At 38.0% G+C, this 18,853-nt stretch overlaps 4 protein-coding genes across 5 annotated transcripts in view; 3 read left to right on the top strand and 1 right to left on the bottom strand.

Moving 5' to 3' along the window:
- Positions 1 to 18,853, top strand: part of LOC113679408 (uncharacterized) — a 49,348-nt gene that overhangs the window by 26,522 nt on the left and 3,973 nt on the right. The gene's annotated exons all lie outside the window — the stretch shown is intronic.
- LOC149040340 (uncharacterized) lies at positions 124 to 4,479 on the top strand. The gene is made up of 3 exons (XM_089182170.1): positions 124 to 227; positions 2,374 to 2,931; positions 3,965 to 4,479. The coding sequence occupies exons 1-3, from the start codon at positions 134 to 136 to the stop codon at positions 4,477 to 4,479; spliced, it is 1,167 nt and encodes a 388-aa protein (XP_089038296.1). The 5' UTR covers positions 124 to 133.
- LOC113677882 (uncharacterized) lies at positions 6,433 to 7,919 on the bottom strand. Its single transcript, XM_089183092.1, has 2 exons — positions 7,625 to 7,919; positions 6,433 to 7,237 (listed from the first exon to the last, which is right to left on the bottom strand). The coding sequence occupies exons 1-2, from the start codon at positions 7,917 to 7,919 to the stop codon at positions 6,465 to 6,467; spliced, it is 1,068 nt and encodes a 355-aa protein (XP_089039218.1). The 3' UTR covers positions 6,433 to 6,464.
- On the top strand, positions 15,359 to 18,224 carry LOC149040339 (uncharacterized). 2 transcript variants are annotated; one of them, XM_089182174.1, is made up of 3 exons: positions 15,359 to 15,543; positions 15,963 to 16,466; positions 17,463 to 18,224. In XM_089182174.1, the coding sequence occupies exons 1-3, from the start codon at positions 15,483 to 15,485 to the stop codon at positions 17,954 to 17,956; spliced, it is 1,059 nt and encodes a 352-aa protein (XP_089038300.1). In that variant the 5' UTR covers positions 15,359 to 15,482; the 3' UTR covers positions 17,957 to 18,224. The 2 variants fall into 2 exon arrangements, with proteins under 2 accessions (XP_089038300.1, XP_089038299.1); XM_089182173.1 differs by having other exon boundaries at positions 15,363 to 15,543; positions 17,460 to 18,224.

Below are 18,853 nucleotides of genomic sequence, written 5' to 3'. Positions count from 1 at the left end.
GTTTACAACTGCAAATGCATATGCCGGCATCTGGGTGATTGCTAGGGCAATGTTAACGGCTTTAAGAATCAGCAACCTTACTACCGTGTACATCTACAAATAATTTGCCTATTTGTACCTAGGAACGAGATTTATGAAGAAAAGGTTTAGCTGCGCTAGGGCTCAAAGTGAGAATTCACAGAGAAAACTGGAAAAGTACATGAAGGCTGCAACAAAGGATAAGGATGGTAAGTTGATACTGCATAAAATTGTGAGAACTACGTCACATTAGTACCCTTGTAAGGTCTTTTAAAGGGATAAACTGAAATTGGATGATGAATGAATGACTTGGTTTTATACCTGTAAGAGGATGCGTCTTTCTCCTTGAAACAGTAGCAAGTCCTTCATAGAGCAGGCACCTTGATGGGGTAGAGGCTTGGGGGCCTTTAGCCATATTAAAAAAAGTAGTCGAATTTGAAATTGGCAAAACATAAGTGTGCGTAATGGAGGAAAGCTGCATTTGCATTGGCAAAGTACACTTTTTTAACTTACAGTTATAAGGAGTCACAAATGTCCGTACTTTGACTAGTTTTTTACGGTGGTCGAACCACTAAGAAAACAAGAAATTTGTGAGTCACATGCTGACAGATAGTTGATAGCAGCCATATACGCGGTCTCTTTTTATTAATTAATGGGCCCTTAATTGCCATTTAGCGTAATGCATTTTTTACTTATTTTGGTTGGTTGTAGTGCAAGCAAAATCAATGCATTTGTTATTCATAGGGTAAATAATCACAATTGTAGATAATGATAATGGTGGTGTGTAGCATATATTTTATTCTGGATATATTGATATTGAGTTTAAACGGATCAGTTTCCAAAGGGTAGAAACGCTACTAAAAGTTTTTAATTAAAACCGTTTGTTATCTTCAAAAGAATCTAACGGCACTTGGAAATAATTAAAAATGTGCATCAGAGCATGCCCCTGACCCTTATGCTAACGGTTATGTCTCCAGTCCCACTTCCCCCTCCTCCCACACCCTCCCCCTCCTCCCACACTCAACTCGAAAAGTTAAGGCGCTGGCACTGTATAGGGATATGTAACAACTATATACCAAAGTGGTGGCTGGTGATTGATGTTTACTGAACTGCGAGGCGGCGAGGTATAGATCCACAGTTAGCCATCTGCACCGAAGTGAATAAATTTCTTTACTATATACTACGTGAAATCATATAGGACAAACGATGTTTTAATCCATTTATTCCAACAAACGATGCGCAAATTCCGCGCAAGTTCCTCGGAGGTGAATAGCAATGGATATTCGGAGTCTGAGGAGCCAATCAAAGCACGCCTTCAACGCTATCCACTGTTAGTATAAATCATATTAAATTAAGATATTAAAAACTCGGTTAAGAAACCTCATAATCACCACTTTGAGATTGGGCATACAAAATGTGACATGATGTCTAGTTCTTGTCAAAAATTTTGATATTTCTAATGATAGTAAATGTTTTTTTTGTTCAAATCAGTCATTTGTTTTACAGTCTGTCAGGATTTTCATTATTAACGTTCTTTTAGTTGTCTTCTCTGTAATCTAAGGAAGTTAGGCTGCATTTTTTTTTTATATTTTGGTTAAAGTTGGGCTGAAAATTAGCGCATTTATATTGCTAATAGCCTTATACCATCTGTTTGATTCGGCAAGGATTTTTTTTTGGTTGGGTTTTCGGAGAAATTAGAATACTCCAGGTTATTGCAGCCAGGTCCTCATTGGTATCATAATGATTTAAGCTGAGTAATTTTAAAGATGATAACTTGGAGATTGTCTATATACAGAAAGCTGAATATGTTCGCGTTGGAAAAGAAACTAAGTGATATGAAAACAGAGAAAGAAACATTAAAAACCAAAATCATCCAGGTAGAGCTTAAGCAGGAAGTAGATACGAAGACATGGAATTAAGAGGAAAAAAGATTGAAGGAGGAAAACACAACTCGGCTTGTTCAACTGAATTTAAGTCAACTGAATTGAACGATTAATGAATCACCAAGTGATATTGTAGTAACAACATTTTTTTCTTAGTTCATTTTTTAAAATATGAAGCACGACATTCGTTAGGAAAGTATGCCAACTGTGTACAAACTTATCCATCAATTTAGAAAACGTAACTATCGTTAGGGACTGGGAATGTCAAATGTTTCATCTTTCTTTGTTTTTCCAGATTTTTAACCTTTTATAGTACTCATCTTGTTCAATGTATCCGTTTGATTCTCTTTTGTTGTAATTCTGGTTTGCATTTTTCCTTCATCCAAGGCTGTTGTCCGATCACTACATAAGCTCTCACTGACGTAATGTTAATATGAATTGAAGTATTCTAATCTGAAGGTTGTTTATTTAGAAATGCATAGATGTTTGCGATGTCCTAATTTGTGGAAGGAAATCAACGATTTAAAAACAGAAAGAGACACATTTATAAACAAAATCAGCCAACTCGAGGAAATGCGCGTAGAAGACGAAAAAGAAAAAGTAAAGAACAGGATGGACACGAAAAGGAAGGATGGGATGATCAGAGAAAAGAACACTAAAATCGCTGACTTAGAGAGAACGAATAAAATACAACTAGAGGAAATAGAAGATTTGAAAAAAACAAAGGAAAATATTAAGACGAAGAAAAGAGATCTTGTGGAAGAAAAGAAAAAACTAGAAAAACAGATCGGAGAGCTAAAGGCCAAGAATGAAGAACTAAAATTGAAGCTACAAGTTCAAATAGAGAAACAAGCCCAGAAGAAGGAACTAAGATTGAAGTTACAAGTTCAAACAGATCTAGAGGAGCTGAATCAGCTAAAGACTCAAAATGATGTCCTGTCGAGTCAAATGGAGGAGCTCAACAAAAAACTGAAAAGCTCTGAGTCAGAATGCAAGAGGCTACAAGAGGAGCTTAAGAAGTACAAAAATTGTAAGTATGTATTAACAAAGATAAATGTGCCGTGATATCCGCTGCTTATTTGTTTCATTTTAAGGTTGTTTGGCCATGTGTTAACCTTAACACCATAAAATAACATTCATTTATCATTAAACATGACAAGTTTGATGGTAAATGAACAGGACAGTAGTTCGACTTTTTATCAATAATAGACCGAACTTCAATTCCTCACGATTTATCCGTCGATTTATTCGAAGCTTCAACATCCCTTTTCCCCCTCCCCCTGCAACCCTCCGGTGATTTAAACAGGCTTTGGAGGATTGGTTTATTCAAATTTCGGTCCCCCGGGGCCAAAATTGTGTTCAAACTGATGTTCTTCCCAAACGCCGAAGGCAAAATTAAATCAGCTACCGTGACTTTCCGCATATTGACCAAGCTTTAAAACCTGGACCTTGTAAACCTTTTCTTCTTAGCCATTGGCTGGTGAAGGTGAACTCATTATCTTAAAACACCTCCATATTTAAAGATAAAACGCTTGTATTCTACCAGAAAGACTTGACATCTCCTGGTTCAAATTCCTCTCACCGGGCAGGGATGACGGTCGAATCCCTGTGAGTTACCGAGGGGTAGGTGTTGAAGCGTCGAGTTGACCAGTTTATTATGAGGTAATACTCCCTTGCAATTTTTTTGAGAGAAACGAAAAAAAAAAGTTTGAAAGGTGTAAGTAGAAGAATAGTGACCTAGAAGTGACCAAGAGAAACTACGTTCCATTACTTTCGTGACATAGTTACGGGTTTACTGCTATAGATTATAATTTCTTGGTTAATTGTCACAGTAGGCGATAGTTTGTGACGGATCAGAGTGCGCGCTGTCTCTTAATCATTTTATTATCTCCAAAATTAAATAGATGAACAAATGATCAATTGAATCGATGAATAAGGAAACGAAATGATGGATTGATAACCTGATGAACGAAATTACAGATAGTTGTTAGATGCCAGATGATGAGGGAAGAAGCTACGTCGTTATTTTATTTGTTTATTTATTTATTTTTTTTTACTCTCAGACATTTTCTTACCAACTGGAAATGAATTTACCGGCAACTGTTCTGGTGTCATATGCTTCCTAAAGAGAGATGCTTCTGCAAAACTGCATGCATCTAGATCTTCTGATGGCCCGGGAGAGGCAAGTGACATATTAAACCACGAGAAAAGCGCCATCAGTGGAACAGCGGAAAGACCAAATTCGTGGTGGTCCATTGATCTGGGCTTAAGCCATCGACTCGTAATTACACACTACTCTTTGAGACAAGGCAAAAGAGATGGAGAATCAGCACTTACCGATTGGCAACTAGAGGGATCTCATGATGGAGAGAACTGGGAAAAAATTAAAACTATTTACAACGAGGAGGATCCACAGTTCGCCGCTCCTCCTCCATTTTATACAGGTACCTGGTCTGTCGAAAAGGGAATAGCGGCTTTTCGTTTTTTTCGAATTTTACAGACAGGTGGAAATTCTTCTGGTAAATATGGAATATACCTATCTGGAATTGAGCTGTTCGGAGTACTTCTGAGCACATGAGACAGCTGCTTTATACTGAAGGCACCTTATCACAGTGGTCAAGAGTATAAGTAAGACCTGTAAACAATCATCTTACACGTGAGCCTCAGCGATAGAGTGTAAGTGTCTTTGCCTACGGGTTTTGTCACAAATAATTCATTCACATAAGAAATTAATAGGTTATTGAATTTTTCATACCCGGGTTGAAGGGAAGAATTATCAAACTGTTAATAATTGTGATAAATGGTGTAGTTTTCTTAAGTGTTATGTGGATTGTCAGTCCATTTTTAAAAAAGATCCGCATTAGTATTTCTGACGAGCTTTCAGTGGATAGACTTAAAGTGGGGAAATAAAAGATCTCTTGTTTGAGTGAAGCGTTTTGTGTTCATCTGTTAATTGACGCACGCAAAAAACGATGAGGGAGTAGAACACCGAAATCGACTCAGAAGGTTAATTAAAAGTAAGACTTTTGACAATGTGCTAAACAAAATTGAAGACTGAAGCATTTTTTCTCTAATTCGAGTGCTGAGGAAGGATAACTCCTGAGGACCGGGTACAAAAGTAACTATTGAGAGAAAAAGGTGCTCATAAAGTCTGAAATCGCCAAACATTGTAACTGTCGAACATTAGCAACTAAGTGGGGTTATGCAGCTCAGGTTTTATCAAAACGCAACAATCTGATTGGCCACGCTATTCGCTCTCTATTCCGCGTTAAGTAGTGGGTAACTTATCAGTGTGCGTTTGGAAACAAAATGAAATAAAAGTGTCAGCCTGTTTTGTTTAATTTGGACGACTGATAGATTTAATATAAAACGATTAGATTATTCGCTCTTGATTTCCAAACGTGACAGGTGATTCACACCTCGCAGTCATCATAGTTTCCCACAAGACATCTCAAGCTCATTATTCAACTATTAACCCTTTTACTCATCTTTACTTGGGGAAATTGGAACCTTGCGTGGGTGGAGGTGGGGAATTTAAACACACACGCACACACTCTTCATCATTTTTCACGATAGGAATAGAATTTTTATGATAAAGTAAGTCATACAGGGATTTTGACAGGTTCTTACTTATGATCTTTTGGAGGACAGACGCATAGAAGTCGTCACCATTAACGATAATTTATCCTGCAGTGCAGGCGTCTTATTAGGGCGAGCTAACGTTATAAGTTCACGATCGTTTATCCGACCGGCCATGTTTGATTTGGAGTTAGAGTGGACGGTGGGGGTAGGGAGCGGGGAATGGGCAAAAGATAAGTAATCTTCACTCCCCCACCCCACTCCTCTCCTTATTTTTGACCGTCAACCGCCCCCTTAGTAGAGATTTCTTTCTCTTCCCGGCCTTCTGGTGCTGTTACAATCAAAGATAGCGGCCATAATTTTCGTTAAAAAAATACTGAGCACTTGCTGGCCAAAACTTCCATACTGGGCCTATGTCACGGCCTTTTTACAGAACGGTTTATTTTTAGGCTATCCTTTCGCGGGAAATAGGCTACTCGAGCTCACTTGGGTAATACGATCTATAAAACGCGACGAAAAAAAACGGCGACCCTATGCGGGGACGTTTTCATATCAAAACTACGCAAATTCCGTCTTTCTTTTGCTGTATTCCAGTATTCCAATCCTTCCTTTCCCTATATATCCCACTATCCTTTGCAAATTTTTCACATTTACGAAGAAAATTCGCAGGAGTGCGGATCATCGTTGTATTTTTATTTTTTGTTTTTAAATTTTCGTGTGTATCAAAGGTCATCCGTCTTCTGATTCTGGCCCCTCTAAAGAAAATTCCATGAAAAGAGTCCAAATTCAAGACGATGAAGAGGCGAAATGTCAGCGATGATGGAGAGCGCAGAAACAAGACCTTGCGTGAGCAAGCTGTGTGCGAGTTGTCTTCATCTCAAGAATCTTCATCCACACAGTCGGTAAAGGAAATTTTGCGACGCAGGATTGAACAGGAGCGGATGCAACAAAATGAAGAGTGTTTTTCTAGATCGCAAGATAATGCTACTCTTTCGAATTAGGCTTCGATCTTGTCAAATCTCGGTTATATTTTTGTGAAGTGCAAAGGTCTTTGAGTTCCAAGTACAACAAATTGATCCAGGTTATACATATTCTGGACACAAGGCTTGTACTAACACCAAACCTGTCTGCAAGGTCCTGCACGAATAATCCAGCCTTCAGTCGCATCAATACTAAAAGAAATTCATCAAGAAATGTTAATTTCCTGGAAGGTCCAGGCTTATTTCTATTTTCATCCTCTTGATAAGGCTGGCTCTCTCTCACTGAGTGTTCTCCTTTCCAGTACTGCATTTTCCCCAATTTTGGCTCAAGATACTTGAAAAAACTTATCAGTGCTTCATAGCAAGGAAACCCAGTGTAAAATAGGATTGCTGAATTATCATCCTTTATTTTGTCTAAGGAAAATTGGCGCCCTAGCAAAATCTCATTTTCTTTTTCCATCTCTACCAACTTTTCTTCACGATCAGCTAACTTTAGTTCCAGTAATGTAATATGCCTCTGTAGTTGTTCAACAACATTGCCTTTAGAGGTTTCAGCTCGATCCAGATCATTAGTTAATGAATTTGAACATTGACTGCTGCTGACTGCGGTGGAAACTATTTCAGGTGGCACTGATATGATTATTGCGTCTTCAGTGACTTCCGAGGAGTCTGCAACATCCATTTCCTGAGCTAAAAGTACTTTAGTCTGGGTTTGCCTTGGAGGAGCTTTTCGAGACTTTTTTGGCACGCTCCATGAAAACTGAGATGGCTCAGCACCTTAAAACAAAATGCAATAAAAATCAAAATAATTACATGACCATAATAAATGAACATGTTGTGGTGTTAATGGTCATTTCGATACAGTTATGAAAAACACTTAACTGTAATGTCAGTTTAAATGTTTTTGATCTCAGTACATCTATATGGCACTAGGGAATTTGGTACAATTAATGATGCACAACAGTAATCCAATGGTATTGAAATATTGTATTGGGGTAACTATATTTCCTTCGATGTGAAAAGCCAACCTTCAGTCAAAAGCTATACAGTGTTACAATTTTAAAGCTTAATGTACAAAGGAACAAAAACTTAGCTGATAATGCAGCTGTAATGAAATATTTACTATATATGACTTTTTTATATCTGTTTTTGCATGTTACATACCTTTCTTTAAGTACCTGCGGGTCAATTTTCTAATAATATCTTCTTGTCTAAAATGTTCACTGCAAACAACAGTCGCAGCAGTTACATTGAAGTCATCCTTTCCATGTTGCCGCTTTATAAGGTTACACCAGCGATTTCTGGTCTTGGGGTCGGTTGGAAAACTGAAAAAATGGTAACCGGCGAAGAGCCCCTTGTCATTGTAGCAGCTGTTGTGACAGCCGTAAACGGCACACTGTTTCCCTCTTTTCTTCGAAATCGACGGAGGAGTATCTTGGTGGGTATTATTGCTGTTCATTATCGAAAAGTATGGCGAAAAAAAGCAGGACAAAACCGGAGAAAAAGCAAAGATGGGTGTAGATTCTCTGTTAAACACACCAGATACGAAATGCGACTCAACGTTAGCCTTGACATGATGTTTGCGCGGTTACTATTCCAAGATGGCGCCGGGAACTGTAAAAAGGCCTATTCACGGTGCCTATTGTCGTTTTGATCATTGAACAGTCAAGAGTCAGGTTTATCTTCATTAGAACTTTCCTCGGAACTGCTGCTTCCCGAGGTATTTTCAAAATATTCACACCACAAGCGTCCCAAGCTCACCGTTATTCCTGTTATAAGACGAAGTCAACGCTGCGCATTTCGATTTCGACCATTGTATAACAGGAATAACGGTGACGGCAAAGCAAGCTTAAAACGGCAGAGAACGCCGGAAAACACAACGGACACAAAACATGTGAGTAAATTCTATTGATTTAACGTGTAAAATGTTCATATTTCGAAATATTTATCGTTGTAAATCGACCATATTTCGTTCCCCATGCTATTCCTCGTAACATGTTCAAATTCTCAACGGTTCCTCCCCTAAGTCAACATCGAGTCACACAACATGTGACGCTTTCATGAATAATTCGTCTGCAATTTATCGAGACGTGAACTTGGGACGCCTTTGTTCACACGAATCTGCACTCGAACTATCGCAAGAAGCCTTGCATCCCTCAGCTGTTTTTCTTTTGATATATTAACGAGTAAAGTTAGAAATTAACCAGGCGCTAATCTTGATTGGTCGATGTGCTCTCGTGGGGAATCCTAGTTCGCGGTAAATTCAAACTAAAAATAGACTTGTCTGTGAAAACGCCGTGACAAAAATACGGAGCAGTTGAAGGCTCCAAGTGATGGGCTCCTGTCTCTTGCCATTACTATATAACTCGGCAGAATCAAATCAAACTATGACTCACAGATGAGACTCGATCGCACAACTTCGTCATTCTTAAGTGTCTTCTTACTGTTGATCACATGTTAATTCTTGTTATTATACAGAAGACTTACTATTAAGACTCTGATTGGTCGAGAACATTCAGTCAATAAACAATTATTGGATGAAATTTTTGTGATATCCAGAATAATCAAGGTCGAGGTAGGGGTTATCAGCCGAAGCCGAAGGAGTAATGACTCCTTTCGCAGGTTGTTTAAAAATTGTATAACAAAACAATTATCAAATTCGGCTTCCCCATGATATTTTGAATTATTAAACCTCGTGTCTGTGTTATCTGCCGGAGCCGAAGGCTTCGGCAGATAACTCAGACCTCGGCATCGATAATTCATGATGTCAGGCTCAGCCTCATCCAATAATTGCTTATTTTTCTCTAGAGGTTGAATAAACGACAGTAAGAACTTGAACACACTTGTCAGTGTTTGATGGATGAGTTAAAGGACTGTAGTGTCAGTGTAATTACACACTTGAGAGGGAATGTTTTCGAGTAATACTGAACATTTTTCATGAAAAAATGAAGCAAATTGTCTGCATCTTTTAACTGACCAGTCACGTAGGCAAGTCTTCTCTAGGATACGAACTTATAATGACGGGAAGGTAGTAATGAAGGCTATTTTTAGTTATTTGCGTGACTTTCAATACCCTTCTGTTTTTGTGACATGCTTTCGAATTGTCGGCGTCATGTTTCATTCGGGCACGAGACACGTATCAGTTGCAAGTATAGTCAGAAGAGGAGATAGATCAGAGGATTGACGAAATATTAGAGTAATAGAACGGGGAAAGAGGTATGTCATATTGTTTATTTTTGTGTTTATATACCGAAACGTATATAATCAAAGGTAGTTTTGTTTCGCTTAAGATATTTGTGTCGTTTTGATTTGTCTGTATACACGCCTCGCGTGTTCGAGTTTAGGACATTTCGATTACTGTAAATTGTATGGTAATGGCTTATTTTGATTGGCTGTATTTCGGCTTTTACGAGCTTTCAAGTTAATAAACGAATTGAGATTCGATAGACGCTCGGAGGTTCCGTCAATATAAAACATTTCTCCGACGCGGCGTTTTTAGATTCGATTGATGTCAGCGTCCACCCCATTACATAGATCGTAAATCTCGAGAATCGCAAAAATGCTTTAACTCAGATGCAAGTTATCTCTCTAAATATACCAAAATCTGCCAAAGTTTACAATAGGTCCTTAAGTTCCCTCCTCTCGACTCCTGACTCGCTACAACAGCATTCTGCGGTAAGGGCATCATATGAGTTTAATTATCTCGAAGAGCGGTGCCGTAAATGTTCTAGAAAAGTAACTTTTGTGGTGCGCAATCAGTCAGGATCAATTTCAACGGTAACCCTTACCTTAAGAATAGTCAGTATATAGTTTGAACCTAGGAGTGACTTTCGATCGTGTTGTCTGATCGTCCGAGGGAGAGTAGTCTCGAAAAGGACTGTTGTCGATAACATATGCGTAAAAGTCACTGACGTTTGGACAACCTCAGGCACCGCAGGAGAAAAAGTTATGAGACATGTTATAACAAGGCTAATAAGAGCCTTAGAGTCTCTTGGGTAACATTCTGTCGTTTATTCTCAGCTTGAAGAGATAATAACCTTATCATCCGTTTAAAACATCCGTGTCCCAAGACAGGGAAGTAGAGACTTCATCCAAGAAAGTTTACATGTTCGAGATCGGAGAGGACCCCAAACACTCTATCTAATTCATGTTCACAAAAGTCGGTTCTTGATGCACGATTCTATTCTCCAAACTAGTATTAAGTTCTACGGAAATACGCCAGCAATGGCATTCAACGGCAACTTAAATAATACGACTGTGTGTTCTGCTATTAATTTCCTTCCGTTCATACTTCGTGACCCGGATGAATGTCAATGAACAGAAGATTAGTGCACAGCAAATGTACACGTAACAGAGATACTGCGACCAGTGGGCGAAGCTCAGGCGAGCGCTGCTTTTTGCTGTTGAATTTTGTTTACTATACCTTATCAAATCAGCCTGTTATCAAATCAGGCGGTGTGCGCACTCTGATTGCGTTACATCATGGTCGTTAAACGAAAAGCAAGTCATTTGCATCGTGTCGCGGTCCAGTAAACATCTGTGGTGGCAGCAAGATAGCGTGAATAAACATGGAGTGCAATGGGGATTCACTTTCTGTTGCCGTTCCTTCGAAATTTAAAAAGGGTTAGCGGGCCTGTGCGACTCCTGTTATTCCTCCGTGACAAATTCGTTGTTAGGAGGCAACTGAAGAGATTAAAAAAAAAAAATCGAAACTGCAGCCTTGCCTAAGAATCTATTCATTTGGCAGCAGTTACACGCACAGCCGATGGCTGTGTGAATAACATCAAATTCGCGAGTTATTTAGCGGGGAATCGACCTTTGACATGCAAACGCATTACAAAGAAACAGCGACCCTCTAATACACGAATTATTTTTCATGTCATACACTTAAAAGCGTAAATACGGGATCCACGAAAGGAGAAACGTTACGCCTCCTTGAACCAAATTTGTCACGCTCAACGTTTACTAAAAACGTACAGAGTTTCAGGTATGCTTTATGAGTAGAGAATACCTAGAATAAGGTTTTGAGGAACTTATCTCTGCAGTTATTTTCTGCAGGAGAGACAGTATACGCACACATGAAAATTCTACCTTTAGTAACACGATCTCATCCAGCTCTGCCAAACCTCAAGAACATACAGATATGTGATATAATACACTTCGTATCATGCAATCTTGGTCTGAAATCATGCTTGTGATTCAAAAGAATTTGTGCTGCGCACTCGTTTAATTGTGAAATTACGCGGATGATTTCAGACCAAATTGCAAGACAAAGTTGATGATAATGTTGGTAAAGTACAGCTCACTAAATAATATTTACAACCCATAATATTCTAGAAAGGATATAATGTCCTAGATTTTACTTCTAATATAACTGTATGTCTACCGTTTAAAATTGACACTGCACAAAAAATTGTGCGCTGAACCACAGAAATGCACTGATATGGATGCAAACTATCCTTTAAAATATATCAAAGATCTATTAAGTCAACTTGTCGCCAAGTGTTAATTACAAATTCAACTTGATTTTCATCCACGGGCCAAATTAAATATTTTTCATGAAAAGTTGTTACCAAATTCCTTTACGGGAAATTCTTACAGCCAGGAGCGCGATAATGCCCGACCACTGACTCTTGCACCACCACATTATCACTTTTCCTCGTTTTCTCGACCGTCAACTCTTGTTTTGTCGCATTATTGCTTGTTTATTGTTTACCTTTGGTTTTGCTACAGGCTTCCCGTATTTTATATAAGTAAGCAATTAGTTATATGGCATGATTTTGATACAATATATTTTGGGATAAAAAGGAAAGAACCCACACGCATAAAACAACAATACCGGCAGGCACACAAACAAACAGATACTTAAACAGCTTGAGAAAAGTAAGAAAACATCAAGGGAAGAAGGAAATCAGCTTAGGAGAAACGATCATAGTTTAGACTTAGACGGGGAAAGTGTGCCAACATTTTGGACTTCTATAATCAGAGAATTGAAAACTTTAGGTCCTGTGAAACATAACGCAAACTGTCTAATATTTGCTCAGCAAGGGGTATGTAAAAGGCATTGCATTGTCTGGTGTTGTAGCGATGATTGCTACTCGAAAATGAAAATAATAATTTAAGAGCATTGGGAAGACGGCCTATCTTGAAAAAAAATATAATCTTTCTAATCGGAATCGATATATATTGTATATATTAATAATTTTCAACTGGTTAAATATAGCTTCAGTATGAGCGGTAAAATTACTTCTTGATATAATTTATATCAAGGCAAGTCCTTAAACCACTCTCAAGCCCTTCGCGGATTCCAAAATGGCGGAGTAACGCGAGCATTCATAACGGCTCTTGTGACTCGTTCTGGTTCAGCTCCGACATAGGCCATCATTGAACGAATCTGATCGGGTTTCTTCGGATTTGTTTTTGATTTTGTCGGGTTTAGTTCTACGATTGCTCAGGGTCTCATCTGTGCGTTTGTCATCGATTTGAACGTTTCAATCGTCGAACGTTGTCACATGTGCGTTTTACTCTGAACACTTCTTACATATCCTTTGAAGAAGAATATAAATTGGAAGGAAAAAAATGGAAAAAGAAAAGAAAACGGAACAAAAGACAACAAAAAGTTGACGCGGCCAGGGCTCGAACCTTAAGCTCGTTTCGGACTCGAAGGAGCAGGTATATCCATCCTGCTAAGTACGAATAGCATGCAAAAGTTGGTGAAGCAGGTAATTTAGTGTTAACAACTGAGTTGAAAACGTAAATTGGCCACCGTAAAGAGTTAAAAGGTTGACGTTTCGAACGTTAGCCCTTCGTCAATCGCTCTGGCGAAATTACCTGCTATGCTCTCTCACCGACGCAGCACCACAGTTTCTATAGAAACTTACCCTCTTTATTCAAAATTTGGTGAAGTTGTGTTAAAATACGTTTGACGCACATTTAATTCATGAAGCTATTCAATTAATTTCCTGCCCTCGGCCTGTCAATTTACCAATGTACAAACTCTGTTCTAACCAAGTATTCCTTTCATCACAATTTTGGCTTTGACAAGAGCTTTTCATTAACACCTAGCTTACACTACTAATGATGTGATGCTTACCCAACTTGCATTACGAATTTGAAATCAATAATTAGCTTACTCTACATACTAAACAATATTTACTTACACTAGGTGAGGCTGTCACAATTTATTAGAGGTAGACTACACCGCAACACAGACACAATGCAGATAATTCAGTTACATTTCGGAGCTTAAGTTCGTTAACAAAAAAAAAAAGGGAGTGCTGACTTTGAATGAGCCAACTACAAATTCTCTCCGTGCGGTATCAAAAAAAAAAGGAAAAAAAAAAAAAGAAATAGAAAGAAAAATAAATAGATAAATCGATATCGATTCTCGTGCCTTTATTATTCCAAATTACATAATAAGCATAATTGATATCAGAAAAAGCATTTCTAAAACCGCCCACCAGATAAGTAACTGCCGATAAAAGCCGTTTAAATTTAAATTAAGATCCTTACATCACAATTACATTTTAAGAGCAGATTTCCTCCATACTTTTTCAAATAAAATCCATGGACCAACGCGCTCATCAAGAACCCGTGGAACTCAGGACAACCTTAGGGCTTTAATTTGGGTTTTAGATTCGTAAGATTTAAGCCACCGTTCTGAAGCGAGTTAATAACGGAGGGTCTTGTCACTTTATCTGGTCTTTTACACAAAAAGTTATCTATCATCCTCTCCATCTGTTTGATAATTTCTTCCGGAGTTTCCAATATTGTAGAAACATATAACATCTTTAATGTAAGAAACGTTTTTATGATGGTCACTTTGCCAAACAAGGATAAACCCCTCAAACCCCATAGGTTGATCGTCTTTTGGATTTCACTTAATCTTTCATGAAAGTTGTGTTTTATGATTTGCCCTTGTTCACACGAGAAGTGAATTCCTAACGTTTTTACTCCAGTGTACTGAGTTCTTACTTACCCCACATCGCTTTAGTTTTTGAGATATTCATTTTCAAACTAGAGCATTTTTCAGAGCTGTTCAATATTTGGATGAAAATTTATACAGAAGATATGTTCGCCAAAATTGCAGTTGCAACAAATAAATAGGGTTACAGAGGTTGTCCCTGCCTTACACCTCTTTCCAGCTTGAAGGGCTCGGAAAATCATTCATTGTTTATGATACGGCTCGAGACATTCTTATAGAAAGTTTTAATCCATCTTATCAGGGTGGGACCAAAATTGAAAACCTCTAGTGAATGAAGAAAATCCCATTCAATAGAATCAAATATTTTTTCAAAATCTATAAATAGTTGAATACCAGATAGCGTAGACGATTTAGTGTGATCGATAATGTCGAGAATGAAGCGAGCCACCTCTCCAATGAATCTACCCTCGATAAAACCGGATTAATTGTGGTGCATTATTCGAGGAAGAACCTTTCTGATTCTGTTGGCTGACCTTAGAAGCAAGCTTGGAGTCAGCATGGACTGAAGAAATCGGTGTCCAATTTTCTAAATACATTCGATCGTTACATTTTTTTATCAATGAATGTGATAATTGCCTCTTTTTGTGAACTTGACATTTCTCCAGAGTCAAAAGAGAAGTTAACAGTATTAAACATGAGCTCACCTACAGAACTCCAAAAAGTTTTATGAAACTCAGAAGGCAAACCGTCATTCCCAGGAATCTTTCCTTTTTCAAAAGTATCCAGTGCTTTAACACTTTCTTCAATAGTTATAAGTCCTTCACAACTTAGTCCTCCTTCACAACTTAGTCCATCTTCCTCAGATACTTTTTTAATTCTAGCATGACCAAGGAAGTGTTCCAAAATATCAGGCTGCACCGTATGAACTTTCCCACTATACAGATTTTTATAGTATTTTAAAGACTAGTCTAGCATTTTTTTTATAATTTGTAGTAATAACTCCACATAGACAGAGTTTCCTCACAATAATTTAAGGTAATGTTAACGGCTTGAAGAGCCACCTTATTACCGTGTACATCTGCAGATCAGAGAGACACAATGAAGAAAGATCAGGCGAGCCAAAGACGTAGAGGAGTGAAAGTACAACAACGGTATGACGGTAAGTATTCATACTGCGCCACTTTAGTGCTCTTTCAAAGCCGAGTCAACTGAAATTGGACGATTAGTGATATTGTAGTAACAATATTTGTTTCTTTGTTCGTTTTATAAAATACGAAGCACGACATTCGTAAGGAAAGTATACCAAGTGTGTACACACTTATCAGTTAGTTTAGAAAAGTTACTACCGTTAGGGACTGAGAATGTCAAATGTTTCATCTTTCTTTGTTTTTCAAAATTTTAACCTTTTACAGCATTTGTTTGATAGTCTCTTATTGTAATTCTGGTTTGGCATTTTTCTTTCATCCAAGCTTAAGGCTGTTGTCTGATCGCCACTTCACTAAAAGTTAGTACATAAATTGTCATTGACGTTATGTTAATATCAATTGAATTATTCTAATCTGAAGATTGTTCATTTAGAAGTGGATAGATGTTTGCGATGTCCTAATTTGGAGAAGGAACTCAAGGATTTAAAAGCAGAAAGAGACACATTAAAAAACAAAATCTGCCAAGTCGAGGACATGCGCGCAGACGACGAACAGAAAAGGAAGGACACAAAAACAAAGTATGAGATAATCAGAGAAAACAACACTAAAATCGCTGACTTAGAGAGAACGAATAGAATACAACTAAATCACATAGAAGAGTTGGAAAGAATAAATGAAAAGATTAAGAAGAAGAAAAGAGATCTTGTGGAAGAAAAGGAAATGATGAAGAAACAGATTGGAGAGCTAAAAGCCGATAAGGAGGAACTAAAATTGAAGTTACAAGTTCAAATAGATCCAAAGGAGCTGGATCAGCTAAAGACTCAAAATGGTGACCTGTCGAGTCAAATAGAGGAGCTCAACAAAAAAGTGAAAAGCTCTGAGTCAGAATGCAAGAGGCTACAAGAGGAGCTTAAAAAGAGCAGCAAATACCGAAGTCGTAAGTACACATAATGAAAGATAAAGGTGCTGTGATATCCGCTGTTAATTTGTTTCATTTTAAGGTTGTTTGTCCATGTGTTAACCCTAATACCATAAAATAACATTCATTTACCATTAAACATGACATTTTTGATGGTAAATGAACGGGACAGTAGTTCGACTTTTAATCAATAAGAGACTGCACTTCCTTACGATTTATACGTCGATCAATTCCAAGGTTCAACATCCCCCCCTCCCGGGCAACCCCCCGGTGATTTAAACTTTTGAAGATTGATTTGTTCAAATTTCGGCCCCCCGCGGCCAAAATTAGGTTCAAATGTCCTTCTCAAACGCCGAATTTGATGGTCACATTTTTTTGTAAAAGGCAAAATTAAATCAGCGACCGTGACTTTCTACATATTGACCAAGCTTTAAAACCTGGACCTTGTAAACCTTCTCTTCTGAACCGTTCGCTGGCGAAAGTGAACTCATTACCTTAAAACACCTCCATATTTTAAGATAAAACACTTGCATTCCGCCAGAAAGACTTGACATCTCCAGTTTCAAAGTCCTCACACCCAGGCAGGGATGACGGTGAAATACCCGTGGGTTGCAGGGAAAGGGGGGGGGGTGTTGAAGCGTCTAGTTGATCAGTTTATTATGAGGTAATACTCCCTTACAAGTTTTTTTTAGAGAAAAAAAACTTGCAAGTTGTAAGTAGAAGAATAGTCACTAAGAAGGGACCAAGAGAAACTAAGTTCTTTTGCTCTCGTGACATAATTATGCGTTTACTGCGATGGATTATAATTTCTTGGTTAACTGTCACAATAGGCGATTGGTTGTGACGGTTCATGAGCAAATGATCAATTGAATAGATGAATAAGGAAACGAAATGTTAGACTGATAACCTGATGAACGTAATAACAGATAGTTGTTAGATGCTAGATGATGAGCAAAGAGGCTACGTCGTTATTTTAAGTGTTTTTTTTATTTTTTTTATTTTTACTCTTAGCAGGTGTTTTCTTTCCGACTGGAAATGAATTTTCCGGCAGTTGTCCTGGTGTCATATGCTTCCTAAAGAAAGATGCTTCCGCAAAGCTGCGTGCTTCTAGATCTTCTGATGGCCCGGGAGAAGCAAGTGACATATTGAACCATAAGAAAGGCGCCATTAGTGGAACAGCGGAAAGAGAAAATTCATGGTGGTCCATTGATCTGGGCATAAACTATCGACTCATAATCACACACTACTCTTTGAGACAAGGCAAAAGGCATGGAGAATCAGCACTTACCGATTGGCAACTAGAAGGATCTCATGATGGAAAGAACTGGAAAGAACTTAAAACTATTCACAACGGGAAGGATCCACAGTTCGTCGCTCCTCCTCCATTTTATACAGGTACTTGGTCTGTTGGAGGGGAAATACCGGCTTTTCGCTTTTTTCGAATTTTCCAGACAGGTAGAAATTCCTCTGGTAAATATGGAATATACCTATCTGGAATTGAGCTGTAAGGAGTACTTCTGAACATATGAGAACTAACAGCTATAAAGGCTTTAACTTTTAAAGTTTTCATCAAGCAGTGGAGATAAAGATAGTACCTCTCAGGAGGCAAGGTCTGTGTAAGACTTACTATTAAAAGTGTCTTTGAGTCTTAGCTTTGCCGCATTTAGAGTATTAGAGGTTCTCAAAGGAGTGATGAACGTTTAAAATCTATATGGAAGTGATCTTCGCAGTAATAAACACTACTTAATCAGTAGTAAAAATAAGGCCTGAAAAAAACATTCAATGCAAGTGTTTATTACTAAGATCGCTTTCATATTCAAAGATAGTAAAGATGCAAATTTTTATGATCATTGCTTTCAAGGGTATTGCTAATCAGTATCTTACCAACCGAGCTAACACGCCAACTAGGAGCTGGTCATTATGTTGGTTCCAAATGAACTCGTAAAGTGGTGAATAAATCACTGTAAATATTTGAAAATTATAAAATTTCGTGAACTGCGAGTCAAGAAAGGAATGTAGAAGCAATTTTTTGCAGTAATGAACACTACCTAAACAGTGGTGAAAAAAAGGCCAGCAAAAAAAAATTCACTGCTGCATAAGTAGTGTTCATTACTAAGATCGCTTCCATATTCAAAGATGGTACAGAAGCAAATTTTTATGAACATTTTTTTCAAGGGTAATGCTTATCAGTGTCTTAGAAGCAGTTACATGAAATTGTAGACATTGAAAAGTAAGAGAATGGAAGAATCTGCCAGTTGTCCATGCTGCTTTATACTGAAGTCACCATATCACAATGGTCTAGAGTATAATTAAGGCATGTAAACAATCATCTTACACATGAGCCTAATCCCATCATCCCAAACTATCAATGAGATCACATTGCAGTCACACACCAGGCCTTAAAT

Source organism: Pocillopora damicornis, chromosome 9 (assembly GCF_964200805.1).
Source record: "Pocillopora damicornis chromosome 9, jaPocDami1.2, whole genome shotgun sequence".
Classification (NCBI taxonomy): domain Eukaryota; kingdom Metazoa; phylum Cnidaria; class Anthozoa; order Scleractinia; family Pocilloporidae; genus Pocillopora; species Pocillopora damicornis.
Note: the sequence above shows the minus strand (reverse complement) of the source record. Positions and strands in the feature narration are given on the sequence as shown.

Bases quoted from the DNA above. Each gene is read 5' to 3' on its own strand.
- LOC149040340 (XM_089182170.1), top strand. From the start codon at position 134: ATGAAGAAAAGGTTTAGCTGCGCTAGGGCTCAAAGTGAGAATTCACAG. The intron at 228-2,373 runs GTAAGTTGATAC...TTGTTTATTTAG, and splicing joins TGCAACAAAGGATAAGGATG to AAATGCATAGATGTTTGCGA. The intron at 2,932-3,964 runs GTAAGTATGTAT...TTTTACTCTCAG, and splicing joins GCTTAAGAAGTACAAAAATT to ACATTTTCTTACCAACTGGA.
- LOC113677882 (XM_089183092.1), bottom strand. From the start codon at position 7,919: ATGAACAGCAATAATACCCACCAAGATACTCCTCCGTCGATTTCGAAG. The intron at 7,238-7,624 runs GTATGTAACATG...TTTTGTTTTAAG, and splicing joins CCGCAGGTACTTAAAGAAAG to GTGCTGAGCCATCTCAGTTT.
- LOC149040339 (XM_089182173.1), top strand. From the start codon at position 15,483: ATGAAGAAAGATCAGGCGAGCCAAAGACGTAGAGGAGTGAAAGTACAA. The intron at 15,544-15,962 runs GTAAGTATTCAT...TTGTTCATTTAG, and splicing joins AGTACAACAACGGTATGACG to AAGTGGATAGATGTTTGCGA. The intron at 16,467-17,459 runs GTAAGTACACAT...TTTTACTCTTAG, and splicing joins GAGCAGCAAATACCGAAGTC to CAGGTGTTTTCTTTCCGACT.